General features: G+C 52.7%; 1 protein-coding gene across 1 annotated transcript in view; it reads right to left on the bottom strand.

The window, feature by feature from the left end:
* Positions 1-3,663: 3,663 nt before the first annotated feature.
* The window catches only part of Itgb2 (integrin subunit beta 2), a 28,765-nt gene continuing 11,650 nt past the window's right edge, over positions 3,664-20,778 (bottom strand). Inside the window, exons 4-16 of the mRNA XM_050142980.1 lie at positions 18,648-18,828; positions 17,154-17,324; positions 15,968-16,209; positions 14,924-15,079; positions 13,957-14,052; positions 10,820-10,909; positions 9,297-9,437; positions 8,646-8,833; positions 6,963-7,207; positions 6,346-6,571; positions 5,521-5,723; positions 4,520-4,686; positions 3,664-4,150 (exon numbers count right to left, since the gene is read on the bottom strand). Coding sequence (XP_049998937.1) covers positions 4,088-4,150; positions 4,520-4,686; positions 5,521-5,723; positions 6,346-6,571; positions 6,963-7,207; positions 8,646-8,833; positions 9,297-9,437; positions 10,820-10,909; positions 13,957-14,052; positions 14,924-15,079; positions 15,968-16,209; positions 17,154-17,324; positions 18,648-18,828 — 2,169 coding nt within the window. The 3' untranslated portion in view covers positions 3,664-4,087. The remainder of the gene's footprint in view (positions 4,151-4,519; positions 4,687-5,520; positions 5,724-6,345; positions 6,572-6,962; positions 7,208-8,645; positions 8,834-9,296; positions 9,438-10,819; positions 10,910-13,956; positions 14,053-14,923; positions 15,080-15,967; positions 16,210-17,153; positions 17,325-18,647; positions 18,829-20,778) is intronic.

The raw sequence follows: 20,778 nt of genomic DNA on the forward strand, positions 1-20,778 counted from the left end.
GCCTGGGGACAAAGCCCATTTTCCACGGTTGGATTTAGCCAAGATGAAGAAGGAGTTACTCTGGAATGCGGGACGGTCTTAATGGCCCTGTGAGAGGTTGTTTACTCCGCTGGTTTGGGACCTGCTTCATGCTATGGGGGCCTCAGAATTCAGAAAAACTAACTTCCTATCTGTTAGGTATTAGGTCCTCAGTTACTGGGCTCCTCTGCTGCCAATGCAATAAGCTAGATCAAACCAAATTAATAAGTCCAGTCTTAATAAACAGGGCAATGCAAAGCAGAGCAGCACTGGGTGATGCTCAGGAAGGCAGGAAAGAGAACACATAGCACACGCGGCAGATTTCAAATACACTTATTCAGTCTGTTCCTCTGGCTCTAACAAAATACCTAAAGCTGGGCGATTTATCTGTGACACAACCCCAGTGCCAGAGGCTGGGAATCAAGGCATCAGCGGATCTGGTGACTGCTGAGGATTAGCTCTACTTGCCAGACAGCTCCTTGTCTCTCTCACAAGCTTCCTCACTTCTAATTTCACGCTGAGGTCCTTTCACCTCTCAAAGACCCTACTCCCTACCACTATTGTCTTTGGAATAAATTCCAACAGGCGAAGTGGGGAGAGACATTAACATTCACACAGCACCGTGGTGTAGTGATAATTTGTTTGTGATCTCACAAATAAAGCTTGCCCGAAGATCAGAGTGCAGAGCTAAGCCACCAGGCAGTGGTGGCACACACCTTTAATCCCAGTTCTTGGGAGCCAGAGGCCAGGTCTCTGTGAGTTCAAGGCCACCCTAGGCTGTGTGAGATTAAATCTGCATAAAAGAGAAACAGAGCTCACACAAAGGTGATCCCAGCACTTGGGACCACATGCCTTTAATCCCAGTGCTAAGGAGGTGGAGACAGGGGTGATATGGCTGGGTAGAGAGAGGAATATAAGGCGGGAGGAGAAGGGAGCTCAGTGCAATCTGAGGATTCATAGAGACGGATGCAGCGTGAGGTTTTGTAGAGACAGCAGCAGTCTGAGGATTCGTAGGCAATGATCGCCCCTTTGGTCTGAGCACTGGCAGAGGTAAGAACTCTATTGCTGGCTCCTTTGCTTTGCTGATCCATCAGCTTTCACGCCCTAATATCTGACCCCAAGTTTTATTAAGAGCAATTAGAATCCGTCCTACATTATAGGATGAGTCTCAGGCAAGAAGTGATGCTCAAAGGTGGCCAGATGCTGGGAACCGCCAGGTAGAATGGAGAAGGCAAAGACTGGCCACCTACCCATACTCACAACATGGTGGGAAGCAAGGTAATAAGCCCCAAAGAAGAGGATTGGTGCCTTGACTGAGGTAGGACTCCCTACGAAGGAGTGGTCATTGTCCAGGAAAATCTCAAGGCCTCTTGGGACAAATGTCCAGGCTCACTGCTGCTACCAGGGCAGCTCCCATGGGACTGGCAAGGGACTTCCTCAGGCCATGGCAGCAAACGTTTCCACGGGACAGTAGACAGCAAGCGCTGCCAGCAGGTGGCGCTAGAACAGAGGACCCAGCAGCTGTGCTTGACACTGGCCCTAATAAACGACAATGCAGGCTTCCCCTGCAGGCTGAGTTCTGGTGGGGTCAGAGGAGATCCACTGTGCCATCCACTCTGCCTGACAGGCAGCATTTGCTTTTTGACTGAATAGGTTGTTTAGTCAATAACAGCTTTTTCTGGACTTTGAACAATTATATTCTTTTTTTAAAAAATATTTATTATGTATAGTATTCTGCCTGCATGTATACCTGCATGCCAAAACAGGGCACAGATCTTATTACAGATGGTCATGAGCCACCGTGTGGTTGCTGGGAATTGAACTCAGGACCTCTGGAAGAGCAACCAATGCTCTTAACCTCTGCACCATCTCTCCAGCCCGAACAATTACATTCTTAAGAAAAGATGAAAACAAAATATCATGTGAAAGTACATTTCGCTGGGTTGGGGAGATGGCTCAGCCGTAAAAGGCTAGGCGCACAACCTAAAATAGAAAATCCATTTCGCATGGGGAAGAGTCTGATACTCAACCCACCCTGCACACTTCACTCTTGTGTGAATATGCAGAATTGAACATGGGGGGAGTGATGAGGTGGGCAAGCTGGTGCCGGTGGGGCTGAAAATCCCGCCAGGCCCTGGTCTGAGTGGCAGGGTGCCGGTAGTAGTTAAAATATCAGTAGATTTGGGGCAGTCGTTAAGTCAACAGGAAAAGAACACTGCTCCATCCCCCAAGAGACCCTTGGCCATTGGGTCCCCAATAAACCTTTCTACCTGCAGAGTGGTCCAGTCCAGGGGTTTCACTGTTCCCTTGCTTATAGCATCCTCCCCACGCCTCAGTCTACTGCCACTATGCCATGTCGGTGCCAGAGGTGAGTACCTCTGTCTAAAGGTGAGAGCCCTTGAGGGTTTCTCTGGCCACACCCAGCCCTTCCTACTCAAAGGCTTGGGCACAAAAGCTGGGCAGCCATTTACATGGCTGTGTGATATCTTTGGGTATGAGGTGTCCTTCTACAAAAGCTCCTGTATTGGAGCCTTGGTGCTTAGTGAGTGCACTAATTTGGAAGGTCCTGAGAACTCTAGGGAGTAGAGCTTTAGCTGGAAGGTTGGGGGTTGGTCCTTGGGATAGCTTGTCACTGGTCACATCCTACCTCTGCTTTCTGTCTGCTGTTGGGGGAAGCCGTTTGTTTGTTCCCGGCTGCCCAGACCATGAAATAATCACAGAAATCTGCATTAATTACAATACTGTTTGGCCAATAGCTTAGGCATATTTCTGGCTAACTCTCACATCCTAAACTAACCCATCTCCATTAATCTGTGTATTGCCACGAAGCTGTGGTTTGCTGGTTAAAGTTTCATTCAGCATCTGTCTCCAGAGGAGCTACATGGCTTCTTGCAACTTCTTTCTCTAGATCTTCTTTTTTTATATCTATCTATTCCAGCCTGGCTATATTCTGTTAAGCCATTGGCCAAAAGCAGCTTCTTTATTAATCAATGGTAATAAAACATTCACTAACCAATAAAAGCAACACATATGCAGAAGGACTTCCCACACCAGTCTGCCATGAGGTAAGCAGCTTGCATAGCATACTCCCCCAACAGGATGCTCTTGTGAGAGGTGGGGCTAAGCAAGGGAACCACCTTAGACCATGAGGCAAAACAAATATTTCCAGAAAAACTACCTAGTATGTTGGCTCATCACTCTCGGAGACCCAGGAACTCCATGATCACTGAACACAAGGTGGGTCCATTTACTCATTTAGAACGTGAGTCAGCAGTGACTTCCAGGTCACCCCCAAAAACAGCTCACAAGAAAGAAACTTCTTACCCAACCCTGGTTGTGTTCTGGCCACCACCCTATCTCCTGTACTAAACCTGACAGACAGAAGTTGGGAGGAAGAAAGGGGAGGATGCCGTTTCTGTCACCTGACACCTGTTGCACAGCCATCCAGGATTTAGCACTGGGTCCGGGAGGGCTCCATATATACAGGTCCGCAGGTAGGGAAGAAGAGAACCAAATCTCCCACTCCAAGGCCCAGAACCCACCAGAACCCTCAGGATGTGAATGACCCATCGGTAGGTGGGACAAAACACTCTGGGGCTCAGCCACTTGAGCCCTGAGGACTCCACAAAGCCCACATTCTGTGGATAGCATGATGGAAGCTTTATTATTTTTACACACACGATTACAATATAATACGTGGGCTATAGTTTTATACCCATATATAATACAATGGTTGGGGTGTTATTATAAAACAATGGGATGTGGTTTCATACCCTGACAAGGTTAAATATAAATAAGTCCATGCCACCTTTACTAGGCCTGCAGTCTTCCTTTATATAAGGAAGTGTGTGCGGAACCTTGGGACATCCTTAAGGCTCTGTGGTGACAAGATTGTGCCCGTGATGGGTTTGTGGCAAGCCTGGCGGCTTTGACGTAAAAGGTGGGGAGAAACAGAGTGGGCCTTTGGATCCTTGGCAGTGCTGTGGTGAGCTGTAAGCCACATCACGATTGCAGAGGGGAGGAGGCGTGGTCTCAGGGTCGCATGTGGTTGATCCTGGAAGCTCGTACCCTAGCTTTCAGCAAACTTAGGGTTCATCACAGTAGTGGTAGCACTCTTGAAGAGGGGGTTGTCCTAGGGAGGAACCAAACATGCTCTTGTCAGCACAGGGAGTGTATCAAGACTCTAAGAAGCCACCAGCCAGATCAGTAGAGCTCACTCTGAGGAACCAAGACAAGGAGCCTTCCTAGGGCCTGAGGCTCAGGCTTAAGCCTGCTCACCGCTACACTGGGAGCCTGCAGGCTAAGCTGCTGGGGTAAGGGATGCGTCATTACTCCAGGACAGCCATAGTCTCGCTGTGTGAGTAAGAGGTGGGAAAGACACTCTCTGTGGGTCTCCCAAGCTCAGCTGGGATAGAGAATGTACCAATTGCTCCCCGTGAGAGGTCAAAGAGGAAAGGGAGCATGCATGTGTTATGCGGGTCCCCTGAGCAAGGCCACTCACATTGTTCCACTGGGACTTGAGCTTCTCCTTCTCAAAGCGCCTGTACTCCCTGAGGTCAGTCAGGTGGGTCAGGGCCTTCCAGATGATCAGGAGGAGGACACCAATCAGCACGACGAGCAACACGGTGCCCCCTACGATGGCAGCCACATTGGGGCCTTCCACACATTCTAAGGAGGAAGCACACAACCCAAAATGTCAGCCCCTCCCTATGGCGGCCAGTGCTCTATATCTATTCCCGCCACAGAGGGCTCACCCTCTGCGCATCTCACGAGTAGAGGATGGAATTTAGCCTCACCCCTACCAGAAATGAGACCCAGGCTCCGTGCTTCCAAATGATACACAAAGGCCACTTGGCCTGGCCCTTGTTCACAGAGAAGGAGGTCAGGCCAGGGGCCAACATGAGGAAAGCCTGGGCGACCTCTCACTGCCGGCTACAGCCTCACACAGTGCTGGGTGTGCGTCTGGAGTATAGCCAAGGTGTCCCCCTTCCCTTCAATGTGAACCTGGAGACCAGGTGTGACTGGGCCTGGCAAAGACCAGAGACAAGTGGAGGGAGGGGGATCCGTGCCTGGGGGGGGTGTCACTTCCACTGCCCTACAGCTCTCCGTGGGGGTTTCTGAGGAAGCAATAGACACCATCTCTCAGGATCGTCCCATCAAATGGGAGATGCTCTGGCTGGACGGTGTGGTCCTGAAATGGCATCACACCCAACACATGTTGGAGCCACTGCCAGGAAACGCCACCTGCTATTCATCTCACACAGGGCCCGGGAAGGAGAGCAGAGTGAAAGAGAGGCCGTAGGACAAGAAAAGGGGATGGCGGGCAGCCTGTCCTGCAATGCTGGGTGGCTGTCCTCCTGCTGCTGGGCCTGACTTGCATCCGCAGAAGAGGGACATTTTCTCTGCAGTCCTCTCGCTGCAGAGACCTCGCGGTCAGAGTTCTTGTCACCGCATTCAACCTACACTGGATCATGTCATGTCCCAGGCACTGCTCAGCCTCACCTCGGTTGTCCTCCACGTGGATGTCGTAAATGTCCTTGCCGTCCTTCAGCTGCATGGTGTAGGTCATCCAGCAGCCCTCCGAGTCCCGCTCTTTGCAGGGTTTTCCCTTCAAAGGGGTGAGCTGGAGGGTCACATTGGCACACGCCTCACTACAGTTCTTCTCAAAGGGGCCCTTATCGAACTTCCGGCACTCGGCACAAGAGCTGCGGAGGAGTGGGGTGGAGTGGGTGTTGAGAGGGTGTTAGGGCATGAGGTGTGACGTGGCATGTTGATATGCAAGCACGCACAAGTCTGTCAGGGTGTGTAGGTGTGCAGAGATGTATGGCTGTGGAAGGGTGCACTGGTGCGTCAAGGTTTGTGAATAATGAAAGCACACGTGTGTGCCAGGATGCCCAGGTGTGTGTGGGGTACACTGGTATGTGAGGATGCACGGCTGGACCATGCTATAGAGCTATACAAGGTGGCAGGAATGATTTAGGAAATGCAGGTGTGTCTGATACATAGCGTGAAAGGAGTCTGGCTGACTGCATACCAGGCAGTCCCAGGCGGAGGGTCTGGGGAGCTCTCAGGTCTCAGTGCCATGTGAGTGACGGGGGATAATATGTTTCTAAGAGGGTCTGGAAGGGTTAGGGAAACCTGGTTCAAAGACTGAAGGGGCCTAGACTCCCCTGGGAAGCTAGGACTCCTGCAGGCATGCAAGGAGGTAAGTGGTGGCAGGGACACCAGGCTTGCTGAGTCCTGCTGAGAACTATAGCACAGTTGTGTCTCTGGGGGGCTCCCGGGTTGTCCAACAGTGAGACCAATATGGGCCATGGGGACACTCACATGTGCTTGGGCTCGCTACAGGGCGAGGGGCAGCCAGGACATTCCTCACACAGCGGTGGCTGGTAACCCGCAATACACTCGCATCTGTTGCAGCGACACCGGCCACGGCCACTACACTCCACCAGCCGGGTATTCAGACAGCCCTCCGTGGACCTCTGGCACTGGCAGGCAGAGCCCTCGAAGCCTTTCTCGCAGATGCACTGGCCACAGGAGCAGGAGCCCCTCTCTGGAAAACAATTGAAGTCACCGGGACTCATTGCCCGCCTTGCAAGTAGGACTGTTAATTACTTCTAGTTAACCCTCCTCACATGGCTCCAGAGAACCATGGAAGGACATTGGGGTAAAAACGCAGGGACTGGGGATGTCTTCTTGTCCTGCACCTCTAGCAACATGGCCACCATTTAGTCAGACGGAGCTGCCACGTTGTATCTGAAAAGCTCTTGGGTCAGAATGGGACTGTCACCTCCATTGCCTTCCCAGGACAATGCTGACCCTTGCAGACACAGAAACAGGCAGGGAAGGCTTGCTAGTCTGCCCACCTGTCTGTCCCCAATGTCCCACTTAATATGTCCTGGTACAAGTGGTGCAAACGGCTACCTGTAGCCCCTGGCACTTACCTGTGCCACCGCAGACTTGGCCATTGTATCTTTCACAGTTGACGTTGTCACACTCACAGTACTGCCCGAAGATCATTTTGTTGGGGACGTCACTGGTGTGGCACACACACTGCCCACAGATGCAGTCCCCCAACCCTGAACACACGATGGAGCTGTTGTCCTTCCGGCAGCTTCCTTCCAGTTCCTGGCTGCTTCGGCCCTGTGTCTGGCACTCACAGTTCTTCCCAATGTACCCGGATTCACACCTGGTGTAATAGGGGAGGGGTGTGCGCTTAGGTCCTCCCTCGGCATGAAGACACCTCCTGTCCTACCTGGTCCAGAACTCATCCAAACACCTGTAAATGTACGGCACACCACACCTGCTTCCAAAGGCCTCCTGAGCATGTGCCACGTCCTAGGCAAGGAAGTCCCTGTGGGCATATAGGTGGCTGTCCCATAAGCATGATACCCTGTGGTGGTTTGAAAGAAAATGCCCCCAAAGGGAGTGGCACTATTAGGAGGTGTGGCCTTATTGGAGCAGGTATCGTCTTGGTGGAGAAAGTGTGTCACTGTGGAGATGGGCTTGGATGGCTCACATATACATATATGTATACACACACACATGCTGAAGCCACACCCAGTGAGACATATCCCTTCCTCTTGCCCGTGGGTCAAGATGTAGAAGTCTCAGCTCCTACTCCAGCATGCCCTCATGTCCTGCCACAATGATAATGGGCCGAATCTCTGAGCTGTAAGCCACCCAATTCAGTGCTTTCCTTTGTAGGAGCTGACGTGGTCGTGGTGTCTCTTCGCAGCAGCAGACACACTGATTAGCACAGCACCTCTGGCAGGCGCATTTGGGAGCTTCCTGGGTGTTGTATCCATGGACTGTCCTGAGGAACCAGTTTCTGTCCCTGCTAACCTAGACCTGGAAACGGGGTCTGGTGAGGACATGGTAGCACTGCCTCACCACTGAACTAGGTAAAGAAGAACGTGGGGAACTCTGTGCACAGCTCAGTGAGACGAGAGCTTCAGTAGCCGACCCTGACCCATCCCACTGTGTCCTCCTGCGGGAGGAAGCCGCAGAATTCACTGACCAATGACCCAGTCCTCCAGTCAAGTTAGCTCAGCTTGGCAGAGAAGCCACCCTAGGGTTGCACACTCAGGACCAGAGCAAGGTGCCACTGGTCAGGGCGCAGCCACCAAAACCACCACTATCATAGAGTATCTGGGAGGTGGTATACAGCAGTGTGGGTCTGGGGTGTGGGATAGAGCACCCCAAAGATCAGAAACTGGGGAAGCAGTTGGGAGAGGATGATTGACACCCAAGCCGCCAACTGCAGCCTCTCTGCTAGGCACACTGCACCCTTTCTCCTCGATTGCATCCTGAACGGAGGCCTGTGTTCACAGGATGACTTTAGGGCCCAGGCTGCCAGGAGTAGCCACCTGGCCCCGTGATACTCTAACTACATGCCGTTAGCCTGATCGCTCTGAGATCAGAGAGCTAGGACGTGGGAGCACTTGCAGGCCATCTACCTCCTGAGTGAGCTGGCCATACCACCTTCAGACACCTGCTTCGTGGGCTGGCAGGCTGTGGGGTGACCCATGCTCCACTCACTATGCTATAGGCTGGCCAAGTCCACCTCATCCGCAGACATCTTCCCCAAGGACTGATGGACCATGGGCCACGTGCACGCTTCTCACCTGCAGATGCCACACTCCATGGAACCTTTGCCTTTACAGAGACCCTGCTCCCGACTCTGGTCCCGGCACTGGCATTCACACTGGGGAAGAACCTTCACAGTCACTGTATCTGTGAAGCCCAGTGCCCGGATGACAAAGGACTGCTCCTGGATACACTTAGAAGCTGTGACCTTTACCTGGAAGGTGACCTATAAGAGAATGGTGGAGTTCCGTTCAGGTCTGTGGGTGACCTGGGTAATGGCTCTGCTCTTGTCTCTTTTGCTGCGCCTCTCAGGCATCCCAACCAGATACTTGTCCAGTTGTGCATGTCCAGCAGTTGCCACCAGAGGGCGCTGTTGTTCCATGCCTGCCAGTCTACCCAGGGCCACTCCAGAAATTTGCAGGCATTCATTACATTGATAGGTGCAAACCTGCAGCTGAGACCATGTCCTGGCACCCTCCCTGTACCCTTTCCCTGATGTCACATCTGGCCTTCTCGCTGGTGTGTAAAGGGAAAAGAGGCAGGCTGCTGGTCATCAGTGGTCTCCTCCCTCGCTTATCCCTGTGATCTTTTGCCTCCCAGCTCTCACTGGGAGTGGGTCACCAAGATCTCCCCAGACCCCTCCAACATGCTGATGCGGGAACCCCAGGTGCTTCAGCAGGCCAGCTCACCGGGATGTTGATCTGCACACCGTCACAGTCCCCTCGGGGCTTGCCTATGCTTGATGCTCCATTACTGCAGAAAGAGTCGTAGGTAACTTTCAGGGTGTCGGGGAGGGTGCTGTGGTCTAGGAAGACCCTGGAGGAGAGTTTCTGTGGACAGAGAGCAGTCATGCTCAGAGGTGACTTGTTCATCCATCCCTGCGCCCCTGGACATCTTCCTTCTCGTACTTCTCCTGCACACCAGCTGATGGCACAAACACCCACTAGGAGCTCAGTGATTGTGTCAGGATGGGACAGCAGAGTGCGGCCACGGGTTTGCTCTGAGACAGGCTACCGGCCGGGGACCAGCATAGGCACAGGCCATGAGCCCTGTGAGGACTATCCCATCACTGTAGAACCCCAGGGTTAGCAGGAACGATAGATTGCTGAGGGGATGTGAGAGACACAAGACACAGACGGAAGGAGGAGAACAGGTGGCTTCCGGTGAGTGGGCAATGATGGTGTCACCCGAGTCATCCCTGTAAAGACAGAGCTAGACATGACTGGGCAGCGGTTAGGCAACGGGAGCCTGCTTGGGGATTCTGGGACTCACAAGGCTGGAGAAGGAAACAGGGTTCCCCAGCCTGGCCCCAGGCTTTGCTCTCCAGCCCCCCACAGTGGTATTGAAGGGCCTCCCACACAGTTGATGCTGGCAGCCTTCACACATTCAGCAACAGGGATGCAGGTCAGAACTTCGGGGACACCTGCCACTGGGAGTAGATTTCTGTGACTGATCGGGGTCTGGATGCTGTGTTTGGTGCACACTGGTGTTCACCGGGACACTGGGCCTCTGAGGGAAGCAAATCTGAATATACTTAAACAAACTGCCAATCATCAAGGAGGATGATGGATGAGGGGCCAGAATAAGTTTGAGGTCTGGCATATAAGAGGTGTTTTAGGGCTGGAGAGATGGCTCAATGGCTAAGAGCATTGCCTGCTCTTCCAAAGGTCCTGAGTTCAATTCCCAGCAACCACATGGTGGCTCACAACCATCTGTAATGAGGTCTGGTGCCCTCTTCTGGCCTGCAGGCATATAGGCAGACAGAATATTGTAAATAAATATTTTAAAAAAATCTTAACAAAAAACAAAAACAAGAGGCACTCTATGTCAAGGCTCAAGGCCCAAGGCCCACAGTGATGATTTCTGGGGTCTCCCCACTGTGAGAGGCATCATTCTGCCTTCACCAGCTCTCCATTTCCCACTATTCCATGTCAGCTAGCAGGGAAGAGCCTCAGCAAGAAGGGCCTGCCTTTGGTGTTTCAGGAACTAGCAGTCGGGATCTAGTAAGGTCAGTCATGCCCCAAAAGGACCCAAAGCCGTGGGTAGAGGCTGGTACATCTCTCTTTACGCTCCCTTTTTTTCTCCCTGCCATTCCCATCCAGAAGCTATGAGGAGCCCAGTAGGAACCCCAACACGACAAGGTGACCTCCCCTGCCACTCATCCGCTGACCCACAGCGGCCTTGCCAGCCCACCCCGTTGCCGGAGACTCACGTAATAGGCATTCTTGATGAGCTGCACCACGTTGCTGGAATCATCGGACAGCTCCCCCACCGCCGACTTGGGGATGATCTCTGTGAGCTTCTATTGATGAGAAAGAAGCTCAAGCTGGCACGTGGTGCTACAGGCCCCCTCCACAGCCACAAGGCTTGTAATGGATGCCCACGGCCTCCCTTGCTCATGACATGGCTCACATGACATTCTTTCATAAGTCAAGGGTGTGCTGCTGAATGCCAATAACAGATTCTGCGCGCAAACCCCGAGGAGCCAGGCCTGGTGTGTGCGGCAGCCTGAGTCACAGCCTCTCATCCCAGCTGAGGAGCAGCAAGCCCTAGGCTGGTCTGGTGTCCCAGGCCTCTCACTCCAGATACTTGGGAGGCTGAGGCAGGGGGATGACAAGCTCAGGGCCTGCTGGGGTTCCTCAGCCAGACTGTCTCAGAAGTGGAAGTGAGGAGAGGACTGAGGCCGTGGGCCAGCAGCACAGCATTGCTGGCACAGGTTTAATCTCAAATCTGGACCAAGAAAGGGGCGAAAGCCAGATGGTGGCGCACACCTTTAATTCCAGCGCTTGGGAGGCAGAGGCAGGTGGATCTCTGTGAGTTCAAGGCCAGCCTGATCTACAAAGCATAGCCAGGATTATGGCTTCCAAGATAGCCAGGATTATTTAGAGATACCTTCCCTCAAAAAGAAAGGGAGAGAGAGAGAAGAGAGAGAGAGAGAGAGAGAGAGAGAGAGAGAGAGAGAGAGAGAAAGGAAGGGAGAGGGAGTCAAGGAAGGGAGAGGGAGTCAAGGAAGGAAAGAGGAGGAGGGAGAAAGGCCAGCTTCAAAGCCCTGAGTGGAGGTTACACTCCTGGGTGCGAATGTCCCCAGTGGACACTTCAATCTGATAGCATCTCCGAGCCGGGAGCACATGCCTGCCTCACCATGGAACAGTATTCCTACCACATCAGCACACTACACAGATAACAGTACAATGGTGGTGAGATCACAGGAAGCGGTAAGCCCTGACTAGTTCAATGGGTTTCAGAGTTCTCATTTAAATAGTGACTGTCACCTAACCCGGTGACAAGCAGCTGCAGCGGCACAGGCCTGCTGCCCAGAGGAGCCTTCAAATGACAGACATCCTGCATCTTCCTCTCATCTTCCCTAGTGTTCATGGCCATGCTATATTTCAGGAGCAGGTCAGTCGCCTCCTACACACCTCCACGGAGCTGAGGACCAAGCCACCCATGCTCAGCACTCTTCCGGGAGTCTCTGGAATGAAGTCTGTCCCTTCCAAGAGTCCATCATAGCCCAGCCATCAACTGCCTCTGGGCTCTGCCACCCGCTTCATTTGCGCGTCAGCACAGGGACCAGGCTTGGACAGGAGGAGGGTCCAGTGTGGACCATCCTCATACATCCTACATTTTTGACCATCACCTAAGGGATAGAGGGTTGGGAGGGCCCGTGACCCCTGCTGTGCCTATTCTTGATTGTCAGCTGGCTTGAACCGAGAGCCAGCTAAGCTATTCCCCTGGATAAGCCTGTGAGAATGCTTCCGGGAAGGGCTAACTGAAGGAGGAAGACCCTGCTGCAGAGTGGGCAGCACCCTCTGCCAGCTCTGTGTCACTGTCTGCCTTTGCTTCTTGCTAGCGAGCACATCTGCCCTGTTGTACTGCTGCTGTCCTTCACCAACATCAAAGAGCAGCGACTTTCCAGGAACCCTTCAGTCCTTCCGTACCAGGCTGGGCATCCAATTTCATTAACTGGGCAACTACCAATCTCTCAGCCTTTTGAGAGGGCAGTCAACTACAGTGGCACAATTCAGCTCTTATGGGTTGCAAGACATTCTAATGGATCGCCTTGTACAATGTTCTGTCAGTTCGGTTCCTCCAGAGAGCCCTGTCTCATTCAATCATCAAAGCCTAGCGGGTGGTGGGCTTGGGACTCAAGTCCCCTTTCTGAAGATGTCACCCCCATCACCACGGTGTCTTCTGCAACGCGACCCACGCCACTCATTGTCAGAGTGGGGACCTGCTACAGCTCTGTGAGGAGAGGACAACCCTCGAAGGATCCCATCATTCTCAGGGGGCTGGGGGTCCTGGTCAACTGAGAGATTAACCCTGAAAGGGGAGGGGCCACGGAAGCTTGAGCCCCATCTTGCTCTTAGATTTGCTTTTTCTGTTTCTTATATCTACTGACTTTACCCCGACACGGTGGCAAATGGACTGGGAGCCTAGTGGCTTTGTTTAATTCTGCTGGCCTGTCCAGCAAATCGTAAGCCAAGGAGAAGGCTCAGGAGCCTGACAACACCTGAGAATCTTGCCTATGTGAATGCATCCTTGGAGGATTTTACCTCAGCTCCTCAGCTGACTTTGCAAAGCAGGACACACACATGGCGTGACAACAGCAGCAGAAACACGGGTGAGCCGCAGGGAGCATTTTGAGGGGCTACAGGGAGCCACCCCGACCGTCAGAAACACTGTCTAGCTTGGCAGCTGCTTCTGGCTCTGACACCTTTGTCTTAAGAGACGAACGGATGGAAGTGCCATTCCTGCTGTATGAACTGAAGGGTCTCCTGACAACAAGAGAGTTCTCTGGATGCAAAGCCTTGGCGTCCTCAGGCCTGTCTCTACAAGGAGCAAGGGTGGCTGCGTCCTCCCCAGGAGGAGGGAGCAACTGTTTCAAAGCCAATGGCAAACCCAAGATCCTGTTTGCTTTGGTTTTGGCTTCTGCTTGTTGAGGTGCTTTGGGGAGGCTTGTTGCTAATCAACACATGGAGGAAGGAGGGGTCCCAACTTGTGAGTTTAGCTCCATCTGAATGTTGATTATTTAAAGGGGGCTTCTCTTTGAGCTAAAGAGAGAGGGGAGGAGGGGGAAGGAGAGAGAAGCAGTTCCAGGCTAATTTGTTTCAGAAGAGACAAAAAGAGCGAGCAGCGCTGCGGAATTTCAAGACGTGGACACTGTGTAGCCCAGTGGCAGCCTCAGCTTCCTCCACCAGGATGCTCACACCCAGAAAACTGCGGCCAGTGGCCAGGCTGACCACCCACAGCCCACACGGAAAGCAGAACTGAGGCAACATTGGGCAGGGCCTGGCTTGTCACTCACAGCTGAGGGGGCCTGTTGCCCACATTGCACAAGGCTCTGCTTACCTCATAGGTTTTCACCATCTTCTTGGTTACCGCGAAGATAGGCTGGATGTTGCTCTCGGAAAGCTTGTGTGCCAGCTGGCCCACCGACGGGTAGTCCTGGAGAAAGGGGACATCTTGTCAGACAAGTCTTCTGGGACACCTTGGGAGAGCAAGAGTCCATGCTGACAGGGCAATGCCACTTGCTCAGGGCAGGCCTTACTTGGTGTGACAGGATTGACAGGAAACCAACTCTTTTGAAATACAAGAAGAGAACCCTGACTATTGTGATAATTCTCTTGGTCAATGTCAGGTAAGCAACACTCCAGGGAGTTAGCACTCTGGGTGCTAAGGCAGCCGGAATGCAGGTAGCATTTTGAGGAGCTGCTGTGTAGGCACCAGGAAAGTCCCTGGGTTCCCACTAGGGCTAGATTTTAGACCCCACTCCTTACCACCATGATGTACAGCAAATGGGCATGATATTCAACTTTAGCGGTGTGGCAAATGGACATAAGATACCCCTGCTCCTGCCTGGGGTCAGTACCCCCAGATTCTATCTGCCAGCAACTCCACATCAGTGTGTTTCAGGTGGTCCCTGCAGTACAGGGGCGCAAAAATTCTTCACGGTACTTTAGGAAAGGCAATGAGTATTCAGAGATGGGACCTGGAGCTCGGACAGGGTCATTATGGGCAGAGCAGGCATGCATAGAGGCGGTGAGATGGATCGGGGTGGGGAGCTGTGTCAGGGTCTCTGCCGTGAGGACCAGGGCCAGGACTGCTTTGCAGGCCGATGTGAGCGCCAGGAATCTCATTAGGTCACCAGGGTCTCTGGGAACTCCTCTGTGATTTGTTCTTTGTGTTAGGAAGAGTCTGGGTTCTGCTGGGGTGATCTAGGCATGTGGCCCTGCTTTTATCTTGTCCTCTCATCATTACTGAATGGCCTCTAGCCAGTCTTGGCACTGGGATGGGCCTAGGCAGACAGAGTACTCACGAACTCATTGCTCCTCTTGTACATGTTCTCTTCCAGGTGGCAGCGGCCGTCATTGGGCGTCAGGATGGCGCCAAGCTTCCCATCACCAGCAAAGTGGAAGCCATCATCTGTGGCAAACACCAGGAGCCTCGTGACGTTGCGCCAGCCAATTTCCTCCTGAGGAAGCAGGCAGCCAGAGGTTACCTGCCTTAGTTTCCCTGCTAGGCCTGAGAGAGAGACGGGGTGGGGGAGAGAAAGAGAGAGACAGAGACACACAGAGAGAGGCAGACAGAGAGAGATAGAGAGATCCCATCTAGTACCCAGGAAGTGCCTAAACCAACAGCTCCCAGCATGCCCTGCAGGACTGTGAGGTGAGAGCTGAAATACATCTGAATCTAAAGAGATCAACATTCTTCAGACCTGGAACTGGACCCCAGTGACAATTGTGAAGGAGAAAGATACACAGCAGCGTCCACTAAAAAGGCAAACATCTCCCAACCACTAAAGAGGGGACCAAGGGATGTTCATAGGGGAGCTGAGTGTCTGGAAGAAGGGGAGGAGCACACACATGCAGCACCCACCCGGGCTTTGTCCCATGGTCCAACACACATGTAGAGTGTGTGTGCCCACAGCGTGAGCACAACAAGGCTGGAGAACGGAGAGCCAGGCTGGGGCGGGATTGGCTTGCTGCAGATGACATTATAAGCACAGTCTGGAACTGACAGGCCGGGGTGTAGATGAGGAGACATGGAGCTAACTAAGCACAGTCCTCACTCTGAAGACCTGCTGCTGGGCAGCCTGGCTCTCAGGAGAGCTTGAGGGTTATCAGTTAAGGCTGAAATGTGTTTTTCAGGGCTATGTTGCCACTCTGCCTTCACTCTCTGATCTGGCTGGGAGGGACCTGGGGCATGGAGGCTGCCCTTCCAAGACCCGGGGTGACAACATGGGGCCAGATGGGGCGAGTCCCTGAAGAGGTCCGTTAACCAGAGCGAGTGGCCCCACAACACTGGCGGAGCTCCTGCGTTTGAGGAAACTGGGAGAGCTGACCAGGGACAGTGATCTCACCGGGCATGCAGCGACTTGCATTATGGCATCCAGTCCACCCTCAGGGGCGTCCAGGTTTCCGGAAATCAATTGCTTGCCGACCTCTGTCTGAAACTGGTTGGAGTTGTCGGTTAGCTTGAGCACGTGCCGAAAGGCAAACGGGGGCTGGCAGGCCTTCTCCTTGTTGGGACACGGGTTCTTCAGCTTCTCCGGATGTGTGTTGACAAAGGGCAGCACTGTCTTGTCCACGAAGGACCCAAAGCCTGAGGGGTACATAACATGAGGCAGGGGGGACAGAGACAGAAGACAGACCCTTAGGCAGGACAGGGAGGACCCGAAGCCTGAAGAATATACAGCATGAGGCTGGAGGCATGGGGACGAGGCAGCAGGCAGGGCTCCAGGCAGGTCAGTGAACTTCCCAGTGGGGTAAGGGTCAAGCCTCAGTTTCCCAAACAAGGAAGAAAGCAAGGTGATGGTTTTGGGAGCATGTGTGAATGATCCTGTGGTGCAAGCATGTGTGTAGTCATGTGTAGATGAGAACATGTGAAGTCATGTACAAACATGAGTGTGTGTGACAGAGTATGTACATATATGTGGTCATATACATCTGTGATCATGAGTGTTTGCATGTGAGTAATGCAGATATATACATGGGTCTTGTGTATGCAGGCCTACAGACACATGTGTGACTAGGCATGGACACAGGCATGCAAATGTGTCTGTGTATGGGATCCTGGACATGTGTAAGTGTGTGAGCAACAAGTCTATAGAAGCTTGCTTGGATCTTGCGTTCAGGTGTGCATGTGGGCATCCTGATACATAGACAATGAGGTCAAAGTGCTGTTCTCTTGTCCCACGTGCTTGGTAACATGCTGGTGCTAGCCAGTGCTGCAACCTTCACCCTTTGGCCCTTGCCCTGAAGTTTGCTTCCACTACTCTATTGATGGTGTGGTCACTGTAAGACAGACACACTTTTCAGAAATCAGCACTGCAGGACCGTTGTCTTTTAAACATCAAAATATAAAGGAGAGAGAGAAAGGTTGGAGGAGTCCATGGGTCTTATTAGCAGCCTGTGACCAGACATGGCTGTGGTAGAGATGCAGGGCTGACTCTGGCCCCATGAGCGCTGCATATGCAGCTCCCCAGCTTCTGTGCAGCAGCAGGGGGTTCCCAAGGTTGAGATGCATGTCTGCACCGCGGGCCTCACCGATGCGGCCAGACTCAGTGATCTCATTGAGGGCCCGCAGCAGGTCACCGCCCAGCTTCTTGACATTGTTGAGGTCGTCTAGCATGGAGTAGGAGAGATCCATGAGGTAGTACAGATCAATGGGGTAGCCCTTGGCCCGCCGGAAAGTCACGTTGAATGCAGCTGCCTGCCCTGTCAGAAGAGAGCAAGGGACACTTTGAGCCTGGCTGCCAGCCCTCACCTAGTCCCTAAATTCCTATTGCCTCCCCTTTATTATGACCTGGAAGGGCCTGGGGCCAGGACACAGGATGGGCAATTATGGTGGACTGACTTCATTGATGTGAGAAGACCCAGTCTGGGTGGGTGGTAAAATCCCCCGGTTTGGGGCCCTGGTCTCGTTAAAAGTGGAGGAAGTGAGCCTTGCGCTAAGCACGCTGTCATTTCTCTCTCTTCTTGGCTGTGGATGTTACGTGAGCTTCAAGTTCCTGCTGCCTAGTCTTCCCTGAAACAGTAAACCATGAGCTAAAACTGTGGGCCGAAAACAACCCTCTTTCCCACTAAGTTGCCTTTAGTCAAGGTGTTTTATCACAGCAACAGAAATGAAACCAGGACGAGCCTCTGGGGTCCCCACCCAGCGGCTCTCAGGGCAATCTGCTGGTCCCCCTTGCGACATCGAGTCTGCCCACAGCGTGTCTCTTGTCCCAGCCATGCTTACTTCACTGCGTCCGACCCAGCCAAGCATGCCTGGAGCAAGCCTGAGTTAAGTAAGCAGTTCTGCATCCTGGGCTATCGGACTTAATCAGTGCACACACCGTGCCAAGAGTGCCTGAGCCTCTGAGAGTGGAAATGCATGCTGATTTCTGAACGGCTTGCTCCCCCTTTTCAACGAGGCACAGAGCACACTGCTAAGAGAGGATCCAGACACCCAGGGCAGACAGTGGTGTTGAGGGAATCCACCCAGGGCAGAGCTCAGACTTTGAAGTAACTTTTTTTTTTTTTTTTTTTTTTTTTTGGATTTTCGAGAAAGGGTTTCTTAGTGTAACCGTGGCTGTCCTAGAGCTTGCTCTGTAGATCAGGCTGGTCTCGAACTCATAGAGATCTGCTGCCTCAAACTCCCAAGTGCTGGGATTAAAGGCATGCACCACCACAGTCCAGCTGAAGTAACTTTTGAAAAAGTTACAGTTTTGTTTATTTATGGGAGGGTGGCTTGTACACACCCCGTTCTGCATATGGAGGTCCCATAACTGCTTGCAGGAGCTGGTTTTCTCTTTTCACCCTTTGGGTCCCGGGGACTTGAACTCAGGTCACCAGGCTTGGTGGCAAGCACTTTCACGCGTGGAACCCTTTCACTAGATCTAGAGCGCAGACATCCGTCATGAGAGGCTCATCAACCAGCCCAGTTCACTGTCCAACCCAGGGACACGTCCCAGCTGTCAGCCCTGACAGGTTGAGCAGGCTGCCCTCCTGAACGCCTTCTTTGTACACCCGGCCCATCCCAGCCGAGTCCAAACCTACCTGGTCGCAAGTAAAGCGTCACTTTCTGTGGAAAGAGCTGCTTCCGTTCCCCTGGTGGGTCGTACTGTGGCTCAGCAAGGCTCCTGGGTTCCATGATGTCATCAGCTGGACAGCCCTTCTGCCGCAGTTGTTCCCGTGTGTCACAGCGCAAGGAGTCAGGCTCCCCTGGCCCAGTGAAGTTCTAGAGGAGGGGTCAGGCAGAAGGCACAGTGCTGGAACCGTGGGGTCCGGCCCCCTTTCCTCCTAACCTGCCCTCGAAACTTCAGTTAGAGATCCTTGTGGGACAGGGCAGTCATCTAGGGAAAAGCAGACTCCCAGACAGCCTAGGTCACCCGGACAGCTCCAGGTCTTCTGGAGAGTTCCAGAAGTATAAGACTATAGACTTTTCTCTGTCTTTCAGACACTGAATCCATCAGCAAAGACTTGGGGTTCTCTAACTCAAGATCAAATGCTGGCCAGAGCTCTCTAGTCCTTCAGCAGGGCCTTTGCCCAGGGAGCTGCTGCCTCCCAACGGAACGCAGGTAATCTCTTTAGCCAATGTGACAGCCCTTGCTGAGACTCATGGCAGAGCTTGGGGAAACGAGTTGGTGAGGGGAGTGGAGAGCCTGGGGCTCCTTCATCTTGACCACTGTGTCCCTTCAAAAGCCCCCTGGATTTGACAAGGAAGTATTTGGTTGTTCTTGGTCCTCTACTGGAGCCTGTTGTGTCCAAAGTGGGTCTGGCTCAACTGCAAAGTACCATAAAACACCGGGAGTGCCTGATTGCCCGCAGATGGTAAAGCCAGAAGAACAACTCAGAAATGCGGTAGACGCCACCTCCCAAGTGCCTCTGCTCCGTGCTGGCTTTCAGAGCCACGTCTCAAGGCCTCAAGAAGCACAGACAATCAGCAGGAATAGAGGGAAGAGAAGCAAACGTGTAATCTGCGTAGAAAAAGCGGCCTGACTATTCATTTCAGACTAATAAAATGGCTCAAGAGAAGGAGAGAAAAGCCAGCCCCTGTGAGAATGGCTTGTCCAGGCTCACACCGCCTCCCTCAGTCACGGGATAGAGGTTGCAACGCCAGGGCTCTGCTCTGGAGCTGCCTACGGCGGACATGATTGCTGGAGACAGAAGTCAAAAGCCTTCTGGGATGGAGAGGGTGGGGAAAGTTGCAGAGAATGCTGGGAGCCCACTTCTCACTAAGGCCTAGGAGTCTTCTGTAACTCTAACTCTTGGGCCAGGGTAGGGGAGGTCAGAGTAGAGTTCGCAGAGCTCATCAGTCCAGAGTATAAAAGTTCTCAGAACAAGACAAAAATGACCAAACAACAACAATCACAAAATAGTCATGTGAATGACACCGAGAGCAGCTTAGAGGGACCTAGGGGCCTGACATGGACAGCTTGAACCTCAGATTGGAAAAAGAATAGTTATAATCTATGAACAGAATAAAGGGCTGCAAGTCCATCAGTGGGGGCTGGGGAGAAAGAGCAGGGGGTGGGGCGGGGGTTGAGAGGAGAGAGAAAGAGAGAGAGAGAGAGAGAGAGAGAGAGAGAGAGAGAGAGAGAGAGAGAGAGAGAGAGATTTTACAGCCACTACAGTGGTAATGGAGCTTGCCTGAGTTGCCAGTGGACAGCCTGCAAGGTCACAGACTTAGTTTTAGTTGGGACAGAATCCTAGCAACCTGATAGCACCTCACAGATAAGCCTGTCACTCACTGTGAGGGGACACAGAAAGTGAGGAGAAGCCTGGCAGGTGCCACCTTAAGAAACATCACTTGTGCAGGGACGTAGGGCACACTGATAAGGGCACCGCTTGTGCCTCATGTAGGGCACAAAGAATGAGTCACTGTCTGGTGTCCCCAGTGTACACCAGAGGACGTGCTGGGCTGGGGGCACCAAGGGACATTCTACACTGGTGGCTCCAGGACAGGCATGTGAAGATGGAGAAAGCTGGGAATGTTCTGGATACAAGGAGAGTAAAATGACATCCTGTGTGTCCACAGATTACAGCAGCCAGGAAAAAGATGAAAATTGTCAAGATTTGCATATGGCCTGCCCATTGGGTTGATAGGGGTCTCCTGAGTTTGGTAACAAGATCAAATATGAACATGGGCATGTGATGGTTCATGTTGATCATCAGCTTGACAGGATTT

This window comes from Alexandromys fortis, unplaced genomic scaffold, assembly GCF_014885135.2.
Source record: "Alexandromys fortis isolate MF-2015 unplaced genomic scaffold, M_Fortis_MF-2015_v1.1 scaffold_9, whole genome shotgun sequence".
Taxonomy (NCBI): Eukaryota; Metazoa; Chordata; class Mammalia; order Rodentia; family Cricetidae; genus Alexandromys; species Alexandromys fortis.